General features: G+C 39.2%; 2 protein-coding genes across 3 annotated transcripts in view; both read right to left on the bottom strand.

Moving 5' to 3' along the window:
• Positions 1-3,401, bottom strand: part of ntpcr (nucleoside-triphosphatase, cancer-related) — a 28,350-nt gene extending 24,949 nt beyond the window's left edge. For both annotated transcript variants that reach the window (XM_061910663.1, XM_061910662.1), the window contains exons 1-3: positions 3,284-3,401; positions 633-795; positions 441-543 (exon numbers count right to left, since the gene is read on the bottom strand). In XM_061910663.1, coding sequence (XP_061766647.1) covers positions 441-543; positions 633-795; positions 3,284-3,317 — 300 coding nt within the window. In that variant the 5' untranslated portion in view covers positions 3,318-3,401. The remainder of the gene's footprint in view (positions 1-440; positions 544-632; positions 796-3,283) is intronic.
• A 1,106-nt stretch (positions 3,402-4,507) lies between these two features.
• On the bottom strand, positions 4,508-7,532 carry map10 (microtubule associated protein 10). Its single transcript, XM_061910661.1, has 2 exons — positions 5,201-7,532; positions 4,508-5,003 (listed from the first exon to the last, which is right to left on the bottom strand). The coding sequence occupies exon 1, from the start codon at positions 7,371-7,373 to the stop codon at positions 5,208-5,210; it is 2,166 nt and encodes a 721-aa protein (XP_061766645.1). The 5' UTR covers positions 7,374-7,532; the 3' UTR covers positions 4,508-5,003; positions 5,201-5,207.
• Between the last annotated feature and the right edge of the window lie 6,273 nt (positions 7,533-13,805).

Raw genomic sequence — 13,805 nt, 5'->3', positions numbered from 1 at the left:
CAGTTATAATGCTCATAACTACAATGTATACAGTTAAAAATACAAAGTAATTTCAGTCTGACATGTGGAAGAAGATTATTCTTTTGGAACACCACAAAGGAAAACCGACAGTTGTTTGCTGTGATTAAAGAGACAATTTAACAGAGATAAATGAAATATGTAGCACTAAGACACCTTCCTTTAAAGCAAATGTGTAGACGGAACTCCGGGCTCAGTTTACAAGTAGGATTATTCACGGTCAGTGACAGCCAGACGGCACCACGGCTACTAAAAATGCCACTCTGGAATTTATATGTTTTCCCAAGCTTCCAATTATGTCATCAGTTTTAGGAAAACCAAAAGGTTTAATGATTTGTTAGTCAAGAAAAAAGGCAGGAGTTTTGCTTTCTCTGATCTGTTGACAAGTGTAATTATAACCGTGCTTTCAGTGTGTGGTGTACCTTCTCGAAGAGGGGGAGAGCCAGGCTTTCAAATGAAGCTAAATCAACCACATACTGGCCAACTGTGTACACGGGTCTGCCGTGAGAGGCACCAGCAACGTCTCTGCAGAGTGAAATGCAGCCGGGGGTTATCCAAACACAACATGAAATAGGGGAGCTTGTTTAATTTGGCTTGTATGACATTCCTGCTACCTGATTCTGGACAGGTGGCCTCTTTCTCCTCTCACTGTGACCACATCAAAACCAGTCCGCTGACCTCTTTGCCTGACCTCTTCCGTGTAAAAGCCTTCCAAAGAATGACCTGATGACACTAAAGCGTCACAAGCCTTCTGGACCAGAGTGGTTTTGCCCACACCTGCCAAAATAAAAAAAAATACTCACAATGTAATGTTCCATACAGTGTATTCTACTGAGCTATACAGTGGGGCAAAAATATATTTAGTCAGCCACCGATTGTACAAGTTCTCCCACTTAAAATGATGACAGAGGTCTGTAATTTTCATCATAGGTACACTTCAACTGTGAGAGACAGAATGTAAAAAAAAAAAAATCCAGGAATTCACATTGTAGGAATTTTAAAGAATTTATTTGTAAATGATTGTGGAAAATAAGTATTTGGTCAACCATTCAAAGCTCTCACTGATGGAAGGAGGTTTTGGCTCAAAATCTCACGGTACATGGCCCCATTCATTCTTTCCTTAACACGGATCAATCGTCATGTCCCCTTAGCAGAAAAGCAGCCCCAAAGCGTGATGTTTCCACCCCCGTGCTTCACAATAAGTATGGTGTTCTTGGGATGCAACTCAGTATTCTTCTTCATCCAAACACGACGAGTTGAGTTTATACCAAAAAGTTCTATTTTAGTTTCATCTGACCACATGACATTCTCCCAATCCTCTGCTGTATCATCCATGTATGGGGCCATGTATCGTGAGATTTTGAGCCAAAACCTCATTCCATCAATGAGAGCTTTAAATGGTTGACGAAATACTTATTTTCCACCAAAATTTACAAATAAATTCTTTAAAATTCCTACAATGTGAATTCCTGGATTTTTTTTCACATTCTGTCTCTCACAGTTGAAGTGTACCTATGATGAAAATTACAGACCTCTGTCATCATTTTAAGTGGGAGAACTTGCACAATCGGGTGGCTGACTAAATACTTTTTTTGCCCCACTATATATATATATATATATATATATATATATGTATTTATTTGTATTAATCAATCCAAAAAAATAACATAATAATGCAATTCCAATTCCAAAACCAAACCTGACCCAGCAACATTCAGAATAGCAATAAACAGAGCAATTGATAGGACACGCAAACATGACACAAAACAATCCAAAAGGAGTCAAACTATTTGTTTTTCAACAACAAATCCAACATAGCAGTGATTAGAAATCCCTCATTGATTTTCATATGCTTGATAAAGTATTATTAATATTGCACTCATTTATCAATGAACCATAATTTTGTCAACTGTAACTCTTTAATTACTTATCTATTAATGAATGTGTTTATTTTATCGTAGCTCCAAACTACAATTACAAATATGTATTATTTTCTTCCATGATCAAAAACAATGGTACATATTGAACACATGAAGAGAACAATAGTAATAAGCGGTAGGAAATGGATGGATGGATGAAATATAGAAGGTGCAGAAATAAATACACCTCTTCTCCTCCTATTCGCACATGTCGAGCTGTGTAAACTATGCACATTTCTTTTGTAAATTAACTAAAAGCATCATCAAGTACTGCAACTAACCAAAGGCAAGCAAAAGTCATTTTGTTTATTATTACACTTTTGCTTGTATTTTAAGCATTGTTTGGAATCAACCGCATCCTTACAGTTACGTTCTCTAGTCCAGTGTTTTTCAACCTTTTTTTGAGCCAAGGCACATTTTTTGCGTTGGAAAAATTCAGAGGCACACCACCAGCAGAAATCACTAAAAAACAAAACTCAGTTGACAGTAAAAAGTCGTCGTCGCAATTGTTGGATATGACTTTAAAACATAAGCAAGCATGCATCGCTATAGCTCTTGTCTCAAAGTAGGTGTGCTGTCACCACCTGTCACATCACACCCTGACTTATTTTCACTTTTTTGCTCTTTTCCTGTGTGTAGAGTTTTAGTTCTTGTTTTGCGCTCCTATTTTGGTGGCGTTTTCTCTCTTTTGTTTGGTATTTTCCTGTAGCAGTTTCATGTCTTTCTTTGAGCGATATTTCTACTTTATTTTAGCAATCAAAAATATTTCAGTTGTTTTTATCCTTCTTTGTGGGGACATTGTTGATCGTCATGTCATGTACGGATGTACATTGTGGACGCCGTCTTTGCTCCACAGTAAGTCTTTGCTGTTGTCCAGCATTCTGTTTTTGTTGACTTTGTAGCCAGTTCAGTTTTAATTTTGTTCTGCATAGCCTTCCCTAAGCTTCAATGCCTTTTCATAGGGGCACTCACCTTCTGTTTATTTTTGGTGTAAGCATTAGACACATTTTTACCTGCATACTGCCTCCCGCTCTAGACAGCACAGACACTCAACAACAACACATCATTTTCAGACTATAATTACTGCTTTGCAAACGATATTTTTAACCCAAATAGGTGAAACTAATTAATCTCCCAGGGCATACCAGACTGTATATCTCACGGAACACTAGTGTGCCGCGGCACAGTGATTGAAAAACACTGCTCCAGTCAAAACTGACATGATTATCCGGACAAAAAGTACGAAAATAGCTCATGATAAATAAACGTATTTTAAGTGTATTTTTGAAAGACAGGCAGGAAAGTAAATATATAAAGTTCCGTCGGCAGTAATTTGCAGTTAGTACCTGGAGGTCCTGTCAAGAAAACATGTTTGAACATCTCTTGGTCGATGCCGTCATCTGCCACGCTGCTCTACTTCCGCAAACAAAGAAGGCGCATGCGCATGAGTCTCTCAGCCGAAAACAACACCCGCCCTCAAATACTTGAACACATCGAAATAGAGTTAAGGACTGTTCGTGTTTTATCATTAAAGAAAAGTATGTTTTTTGGTGCATATAAATAAGTTGCATTATTAAAGAACACTATATACTATAAAACAAGGATCTGGTGCATATAAATATGTGTAGGGTTTTTTTTTATGTTGGCCAGATTTAATGGTTAGGAATATTTATGAATTAGTATATATAAAATGTTGTTTTGACATTCACATTTTATGAAATAACCATGTTTCCACTAGTTTGCATTGTTAAAGAAAAGATATACAGTATGTACAATACATATAACAAACATGCTCATGGGTGTACCTGAACAATACTGTATGGCAGTGGTTCTCAACCTTTTTTCATTGATGAACCCCCTGTGAACATGTTTTTAATTCAAGTACCCCTTAATCAGAGCAAAGCATTTTTGGTTGAAAATAAAAGAGATAAAGAAGTAAAATACAGCACTATGTCATCAGTTTCTGATTTATTAAATTGTATAACAGTGCAAAATGTTGCTTATTTGTAGTGGTCTTTCTTGACTTATTTGGAAAAAAAGATAAAACTAACTAAAATACTTGTTGAAATATAAACAAGTGATACAATTATTAAGAAAATATTTATACACGTAGAAGTAATCATCAACTTAAAGTGCCCTCTTTGGGATTGTAATAGAGATCCATCTGGATTCATGAACTTAATTCTAAACATTTCTTCACAAAAAAATTAATCTTTAGCATCAATATTTATGGAACATGTCCACAAAGAAATCTAGCTGCCAACACTGAATATTGCATTGTTGTATTATTCGTTCACTGTTTATGAACTTACATTCATATTTTGTTGAAGTATTATTCAATAAATATATTTATAAAGGATTTTTGATTTGCTGCTATTTTTAGAATATTTTAAAAAAATCTCACGTAACCCTTGGCATACCTTCAAGTACCCCCAGGGGTATGTGTACCCCAATTTGAGAACCACTGCTGTATGGAATGACTTAAAGCTTGTCTTTTTTCCAGTAGTACAACAATATAATGTAGGATAAAAATAAAACAACTTGAAACTGTCAAGAAGTGCAGTGCAATCTCAACTGTCTTTGTTTTGTTTATCAAATGTCTATAGAGAACATACAAATAACAGTTCAAAGGGTCAGCTTGATTGCTGTGTGACAAGTAATGCATGTAGTCTGTCTATTCAGATTCTAAGTGATGCAGAGTAACAACAGCAAAAACAGTAAATTATTGCACAATAGGGCAGCACGGTGATACACGGGTTAGTGCATGTGCCTCACAACACAAAGGTCCTGAGTCGTCCTGAGTTCAATCCCGGGCGCGGGATCTTTCTGTTTGGAGTTTGCATGTTTTCCCCGTGACTGCGTGGGTTCCCTCCGGGTACTACGGCTTCCTGCCACCTCCAAAGACATGCACCTGGGGATAGGTCCATTGGCAACACTAAACTGGCCCTAGTGTGTGAATGTTGTCTGTCTGTCTGTGTTGGCCCTGTAATGAGGTGGCGACTTGTCCATGGTGCACCCTGCCTTCCGCCCAAACGCAGCTGAGATAGGCTCCAGCACCCTCGCGTCCTAGAACGGGACAAGCGGTAGAAAATGGATGGATGGCATTGCACAATAGATCATTAATAAAAGACAGAGCTATGCAACTGTTTTCAATAACAAATGTATTTATTTCTAAATAAAATACACACATTGTGTCGATGCGAAACATACTACATGCAATACTAGAAACCTAAAGCCTAAAAAAAATAGAATCTGGTACTAACTTTGTATTTACATTGTGTAACCGGGCAGCTTGCAGGCCACTAGCTCAGAAATATGCTGGTATTCTTTCCTAAAGTCCAGAGAGCCAAGCTCGTCTTCCATTTCTTCAGCCTCCAGCAAATCGGAGCACTCAGATAGTGAATAATTTTTCTGAATGGTGCTGCTGCTCCTGTCCGACTCACTCCTTTGACCTCTCAATGATGTGAGACTCCATGCTTCGGATCCTCCTTCCTTTGCTTTATAGGAGTGTACCGTTTGTAAACGGCCTTCCTTGTCTTCCTCATCAGAGGACAAGCTGAGTGCAGTGTCTAACGTTCGGATAATGTGCGTGCCTCTCAACACCCGCTGTAAGGGGCTACGAGCTCTGATGGGTGCGGGAAGTAGGGCTCTCTCCTGGACTGACTCTGTGCCAGAATCAGAACTGTGGATAACTAGAGCACTTGGAGGCTCAGCTTGAACAGGTTCGAGACTGCTGCTGGTGCCGTCCGCATCACTGGGCTCAAAACTGTTAAAGTCATCCGCGTAGTCTTCTTCTTTGGTTCCCTCTACGCTGGAGTCCGATAGTAAGGACCTGCGGCTACTGCGTCCACTACTCGTGGAAGATTTCTCACTTAAACTCTCTGCCTGGTTTGCTCCTGGAAGCGTCTCATTGGTGGCATCATCTTGACGAGCCACACCAGGACTGTAGACTGAAATGTGCTGAAGTTTTCTGTCCTGTTCAGGACTTTCCAAGACAGACTCACTTGCACATTTTGGCATTGTCGTGGTGTTCTGTGCCAAAGACTCCATCTCTATTTTTTGTGTCCTTTTCATATTTCCATTGCTTTTAGATGGACATTTTTTCGTCCCTTTACTTGACTGTACCTCATTGTGAATGTGTGTCATTATACACTCACGCTGTTTCACCGCAGTGAGGTGTTTCTCCCGCCTGAGATTGAACGTTCTTGTTGTTCCATATACTAGCTTTTTTCTGTGATTTTTATTCTCAATCAAAGCTTTTTTATGGTTGTTTTCAGATGCACACATTTTTGGAGAAACATCTCTGGGGGGGTTTAAATGTTCTATATGAGGACTACGTCCCTGCAAAGGCCCGGTTTTGGATGCTCTTACGCTTCCTTGTCCATGTGAATGCTCAGTGGATGCAGGCACAGACATCCTGTCCAAGTTGGGATGATTAAACAGGGGCTGATGGTTTAGGTTCTGGACATTTAACTGTGACAACTCGACAAGAAGAGCATTTAGAAGAGGAAGCGGTCTCAGGGCTTCCTCCAGGACATTTTGATTCACACTGACTTCATGGCTTTCTGATATTATGGCTGCAGGTCTCTCTGTCTGGTCCATCACTGAAGAGGTTTCACTTTCAGAGGACATGTCATCGTGTGTTACGACCTTTGAGTTGGGTTTAAAAAATGCGTACCGTCCTCTTTGAGTATACGCTTTCTCCTCCCGGGAATTACAATAGTAAAGATGCGGGGGGCAAAATACAGCAAGGTCCTCATCAAAAACGTTCTCCTCTTTTGGCATGGTGTGAGGAATCTGGCTTATTGGATCTTGTTCGGTCTGCGTGGACACAGCCACGCTATTTAAAATGTCTTGATCAGGGTTGTCCATTTCGCCCTCCTGAGTACTTTGTTCCTTGTAGACTCGGATGCTTTTGGTCACATGTGATGGTAAAGTGGATCCAACAATCAACAGTTTAAAACTCAAAGAAATCGATCCAACATTCTCGTCAGCAGGGTTGTTAATGCACACAAGTCCCCTTTCTCCATAAGAGGAGCAGGTTGAGACTCCATGATTACTGGCATCTTGCCTGAGTCTGTCCATTGTTTTTGCCAATGAGAGAAGAGAGGTCCCTACTAACTTAGGTATATCCTCTTTCACATCCAGAATCATAACATAAAGAGGCGTATGTGACAGTTGCATATGCAGAGTGTCCAGATTCATTTGGAAGAAACATGACTTGCCTCTATTAAATGAATATAGCGCTTCTTTGTCATGGTGTTTTCTCTCATTTCTTAGCTCCGGCGGATAAATAAGCAGCGTTGGGAAATCCAACAGTCGTATTCCGACGGCCAGGGCGTCGGAAACCGTCCTTTCGATTCGAATGTATTCCACTAGAAGTTCGAATGAAAACAAAGTCTCCTGTTTGGGATTTCTGTCATGTTGCCCCGACATTTTGGTAGAGACGCAGACTCACACATTACAGTAAAAATAGCTTCAAGCCGAGTTAGCCTGTGTGCTAACTGGCGCTAATGCTGCTTTCAATGAACGGTGAAGTCGGAGGTTTGAGTTTCTTGTCGGAACGAAAATACTGGGACACTTCCTCCAACCGGATATCCAACTGATACCGCCGTGGGCTATGTCACGCCAAATTTCTTCCCCCCTACAAAAACCTTCCCCCTCCCATTTACTTTCGGGGTCATGATTAATACAGACGTTTTGTTAACGCTATATTATAAAAAATATAACGCTACATTATAAAAATACAGACGTTTTGTTACGCTGTAGTATAAAAATAAAATAAAAAAAACAATAGTAATGCGGACTTTGTCGTGGTGAAGAAGGAGCTGAGCCGGAAGGCAAAGCTCTCAATTTACCGGTTGATCTACGTTCCCATCCTCACCTATGGTCATGAGCTTTAGGTCATGACCGAAAGGATAAGATGACGGGTACAAGCGGCCGAAATGAGTTTCCTCCGCCGGGTGCCGGGGCTCTCCCTTAGATAGGCTGACCATATTCTGAAATCCCAAAAAGAGGACACATATATGCGTGCCAAGGCCGGGACTCGGTTAAAATTTGCCAATGATACTCGAACTTGCTTCATAAATAATATATTCTTTTAAATAAAGCATTTTTTCTCCTATGTTGACAGCAGTGTTGGCGCTAGGAACTTTTAAAAATGGGGTCCCAGGGACCCCATCAAGTCATAAAAATGGGGTCCCTTAGTATATTTTTAGGGTACCACTTTTGTTTTAAAAAAAAAATGATAAACGTATGCATTATCCTGTTATATCTAACATTCCATGTTGTGTTTTGGAAAAAGGTTGTCATAAACGTTATTTCATCCATTAAAAAAATTATTTAAAAAAGAAAACAAATTTGTATGCATATGTAAATGTTTTCAGTTATAAACATTCATTCATTTTCTTCTTTCTTTCATGGATCTGAACTTTACCGCCGCTGGTATTTTTTTCTGTTTTTATTTAATAAGTTGTAGGTGTATTTATTTCAGTATAAAAGTGTAGAAAGTGTTTTGCTTGGGTCCTGAAATGATGATAATGGTGTGCCAGGGCATACATACATTTTATATTTGACGCTTAAATCTCTGGAGTGTACTTCAACTTCTTATCCATCCCTCATTTCAAAATGTTTCAGTTCTTTTTATGTTGTTTGTTTTCCGCCCTTTTTTGGTCAAACAAAACTATGTTTTTAATGGCAAACGCACAAAATATGCAAAATCTTCCACCAAAAATATTTTTCAAAGTGGAATATTTGATGTGATGTAATGGGAACCTTGGATAGGTCAATAATTCATAATAACATTGATTTTTATTCAATATTATGTTTTGAGCATTGATATCAGTCAACATTGCAACTTTTTCTAAATTACACTTCACCTTTAAGCTTTTTTTTCACTTTTGTTATGTTTTTGTTTATTTTAATTGTATTTTTAGAATGTGCCGTGGGCCTTTAAAACATTAGCTGCGGGCCGCAAATGGCCTCCAGGGCACACTTTTGACAAACCTAATTCTGATAAATCTATCATAAAAAGCAGAGCCTGGCGACGCATGCGCGTTTATCATAACTCTCTTGCTCTGTCTGTCCCTCCCACACGAATGCTGCTGCGTGCGCACACACCTTCACAATTTATTTTGTTTTTAACCCCTTCTTAACCTTCGTACATCGGAAATACCGTACATGCAACCCTAACTCAAAATACCGGACTTTCGAGGCATTTAAGAAATTCCGTCCGGACAGCCCCCGCAAAAGAGGACATGGTCAGACGTATGGGCAGTCTACCTTAGAGATAGGGTGAGAAGCTCTGTCATCCGGGAGGAACTCAAAGTAAAGCCGCTACTCCTCCACATCGAGAGGAGCCAGATGAGGTGGTTCGGGCATCTGATCAGGATGCCCCCCGACCGCCTCCCTAGGAAGGTGTTTAGGGCACGTCCAACCGGTAGGAGGCCACGGGGAAGACCCAGGACACGTTGGGAAGTCTATGTCTCCCGGCTGGCCTGGGAACGCCTCGGGATCCCCCGGGAAGAGCTAGACGAAGTGGCTGGGGAGAGGGAAGTATGGGCTTCCCTGCTTAGGCTGCTGCCCCCGCGACCCGACCTCGTATAAGCAGAAGATTAAAAAACAATTTACAAACGAAAGCTATTGGATGACATAAGAGGAAACGTGAGGAAATGTGACCCCGGAAGTAAATGTGCCATCCCATAGCTTGTGTTTGTATATTGTTTTTTTTAATTTAATTTTTTATTTTTTATAAATAGCGTTAACAAAACGTCTGTACTTTTATAATATAGAGTTATATATTTATAATATAGCGTTATATTTTCATAATATAGCGTTAACAAAACATCTGTATTAATCATAATCATTTATTTTTAATCATTTATGCCTGTAAACTGTGTTTTCTATATTAAATAATATTATTTAATCTTACATAAAATATCTCCATTGTTTTTTACATTAATCATTTTTGTAGATTAATGTAGATTAATTTAATGATAATAATAATAATCTGCGTGGAGTTTGCATGTGGGCAGCACGGTGGAGGAGGGTTTAGTGCGTCCGCCTCACAATACGAAGGTCCTGAGTAGTCACGGTTTAATCCCAGGCTCGGGATCTTTCTGTGTGGAGTTTGCATGTTCTCCCCGTGACTGCGTGGGTTCCCTCCGGATACTCCGGCTTCCTCCCACCTCAAGAGAGATGCACCTGAGGATAGATTAAATGATAAATGATATTTAGGTTGTACTTGTATAGCGCTTTTATACCTTCAAGGTACTCAAAGCACAAGCACTTTGACACTACTTCCACATTTACCCATTCACACACACATTCACACACTGAATGTGTGTGCAGGGAGCTGCCATGCAAGGCGCTTAGCAGCGCCCATCAGGAGCAAGGGTGAAGTGTCTTGCTCAGGACACAACGGACACGACGAGGTTGGTATTAGGTGGGGATTGAACCAGGGACCCTCGGGTTGCGCACGGCCACTCCTCCACTGCGCCACGCCTTTGGCAACACTAAATTGGCCCTAGTGTGTGAATGTGAGTGTGAATGTTGTCTGTCTATCTGTGTTGGCCATGCGATGAGGTGGCGACTTCTCCAGAGTGTACACTGCCTTCTGCCCGACTGTAGCTGAGATAGGCACCAGCGCGCCCCGAGACCCCAAAGGGAATAAGCGGTAGAAAATGGATGGGTGGAGTTTGCACGTTCTCCCCGTGACTTCGTAAGTTTCCTCCGGGTACTCCGGCTTCCTCCCACTTCCAAAGACATGCACCTGGGGATAGGTTGATTGGCAACACTAAATTGGCCCTAGTGTGTGAATGTGAGTGTGAATGTTGTCTGTCTATCTGTGTTGGCCCTGGGTGTACACTTGTCCAGGGTGTACACCGCCTTCCACCCGATTGTAGCTGAGATAGGCACCAGCGCCCCCCGCGACCCCAAAGGGAATAAGCGGTAGAAATGGATGGATGGATAATAACAATAATAATAATAATAATAATAATAAATAGCTTTATGGTCTCCGAGGAGAAATTTGTCCTAGACATCAAGACACAGCATTTTACATACATACATACATACATACAGTTCACCTGACGATACAGTGACGACAGTGAACAGGCACAGGTATATCAGTTAGTTATGAGATCACACATTCCACTCCCCCCGTATTGCACACCTCCCGTATTGCACTATCCCAATATTGCACTCCTTTTGATTGCATGGTCTGTGATGATCGAGGTGGCGACTTGTCCAGGTTGTATATTGCCTTCCGCCCGAATACAGCTGAGCTAGGCTCCAGCACCCCCCGCGACCTCAAAAAGGGACAAGCGGTAGAAAATGGTTGGATGGATTTTTGCACGGAGTTATTGCAGTAGTTTTCTGTTGTTAAGTGCTTTAATTGCCAGTGGGACGAAACAAATGTATGCCTGTTTAATTTGTATGTCGCTGCTCTGTACCGTTTACCATTTGGCATCAACACAATTTCACTATGAAGTTTGTGGTGTGAGTCTGCTTCCTCACAGTCTTGTTCAATATTTCTTGAAGGGAACAAGGGGGCTGCATGCCAATTATTTTACTGGCCCTGTAATAAGGTTTTGAAGTTGGGTTTTGAGTATGACAGACACATTTCCAAACCATGTGGGGATTCCATAACGGATGACGAATTTTATGTTTGCCCAATAAAACAACATCATGATATGGCTTGCCACAACGTGGAGCCTGAGCCTCCTTACAAAGTGCAGGCGCTGGTTAATACAGGAGCAAACAGATTCAACTTGCTGATGTGTTTCTGTGTGCATCTTTTTACAGTAAAGACAAATGTCATATAATTAGATTGACTTGTGTTTTGTTTCTGACTTATCACCTTGGCAAGCTTTGATACATTTCTCAGATCAACTACTGTACTTGTTCAATTTTCACACCGTGACACTTGTGCTTATCAGAAAATCAGTCCCTCATGTATTTGAACAAGTTGCAAACAGATGATCAGTACAATTCTCTGTTGTTTCCTATACATGATCAATAACTTAATTTCACTACGATCAAAATGTGTTACAACGCATGTGGAGATAGGCTGATTGGCAACAAATGGGCCCTATTGTGTGAATGTGAGTGTGAAAGGTTGTCTCTCTATCAGTGTTGGCCTTTCGATGAGGTGGCGACTTGTCCAGGGTGTAGCCTGCCTTCCGCCCGACTGCAGCTGGGATCGGCTCCAGCCCCTCCACGACCCCAAGAGGGACAACTGGTAGATTAATGGATAGAGTTCACTGCTATATATGCAAAGTGGGTGAATAAGTTGTCATAATATGTCAAGCATATTTCTATACTATACTATACTATACTATACTATACTATACTATACTATACTATACTATACTATACTAAACGATATTTCCATGAGACCTTTTGGTATGCCTGCTTGCATACCAAATGATATATATTAATAATAATAATACAAAATAATAATAATAACAATAAACATAGTAATATATTCTATAATACAAAATTAATATTGACAACAAACCTTTGCCTTTCTATAAATCTTTATTTATAATATGCAACATGCAAGCAAATAAATAATAATAATCAAAACAAGCACAAAAACCGTACAAAACAGCGACAGGGGGTTGTTTGATTGATTGAAAGTTTTATTAGTAGATTGCACAGTACAGTACATATTCCGTACAATTGACCACTAAATGGTAACACCCCAATAAGTTTTTTCAACTTATTTAAGTTGGGGTCCACGTTAAATCTATTCATGGTAAATCAATGAATCAATTCATGGTAAACTCATGAATTGTAAACTCAATAAAGCAAGTAGAATGCAAAAAAAAAAAAAAAAAAAATATATATATATATATATATATATATTTTATATATATATATATATATATATATATATATATATATATATATATATATATATATATATATATATATATATATATATATATATATATATATATATATTAACGTGGACCCCGACTTGAACAAGTTGAAAAACTTATTTGGGTGTTACCATTTAAATAAATAAATGGGTTGTACTTGTATAGCGCTTTTCTACCTTCAAGGTACTCAAAGCGCTTTGACACTACTTCCACATTTACCCATTCACACACACATTCACACACTGATGCAGGGAGCTGCCATGCAAGGCGCAAACCAGCACCCATCAGGAGCAAGGGTGAAGTGTCTTGCTCAGGACACAACGGACGTGACGAGGTGGTCAATTGTCCCTAGTGGTCAATTGTACGGAATATGTACTGTACTGTGCAATCTACTGATAAAAGTTTCATTCAATCAACCAAAAACCTGTTTTTGTGCCTTTAAAAAAGAATTAGGATTTTACTTTAAAACGCTTTCTACCTCTAAGAACCAAAAAGTTGTAAAAACTATGATGCCGTGCTCCAAATTTGGATTATTTACAGAACTTGTGGCTTTACACTTTGCTACACATATACATATATATATATATATATATATATATATATATATATATATATGTATATATATATATATATATATATATATATATATATATATATATATATATCAATCAATCAATCAATCAATCAATGTTTATTTATATAGCCCTAAATCACAAGTGTCTCAAAGGGCTGCACAAACCACAACGACATCCTCGGTAGAGCCCACATAAGGGCAAGGAAAACTCATATATATATATATATATATATATATATGTAGCAAAGTGTAAAGACATAGGCTCCCACAAGTTCTGTAAATAATCCAAATTTGGAGCACGGCATCATAGTTTTTACAACTTTTTGGTTCTTAGAGGTAGAAAGCGTTTTTAAAAAAAAAAATCTAATTCTTTTTTAAAGGCACAAAAACAGGTTTTTGGTTGATTGA

The sequence above is a fragment of the Nerophis ophidion genome, linkage group LG09, assembly GCF_033978795.1.
Source record: "Nerophis ophidion isolate RoL-2023_Sa linkage group LG09, RoL_Noph_v1.0, whole genome shotgun sequence".
In the NCBI taxonomy this organism is placed as follows: Eukaryota; Metazoa; Chordata; class Actinopteri; order Syngnathiformes; family Syngnathidae; genus Nerophis; species Nerophis ophidion.
Note: the sequence above shows the minus strand (reverse complement) of the source record. Positions and strands in the feature narration are given on the sequence as shown.

Coding starts and splice junctions, on each gene's coding strand:
- map10 (XM_061910661.1), bottom strand. CDS start 7,373: ATGTCGGGGCAACATGACAGAAATCCCAAACAGGAGACTTTGTTTTCA.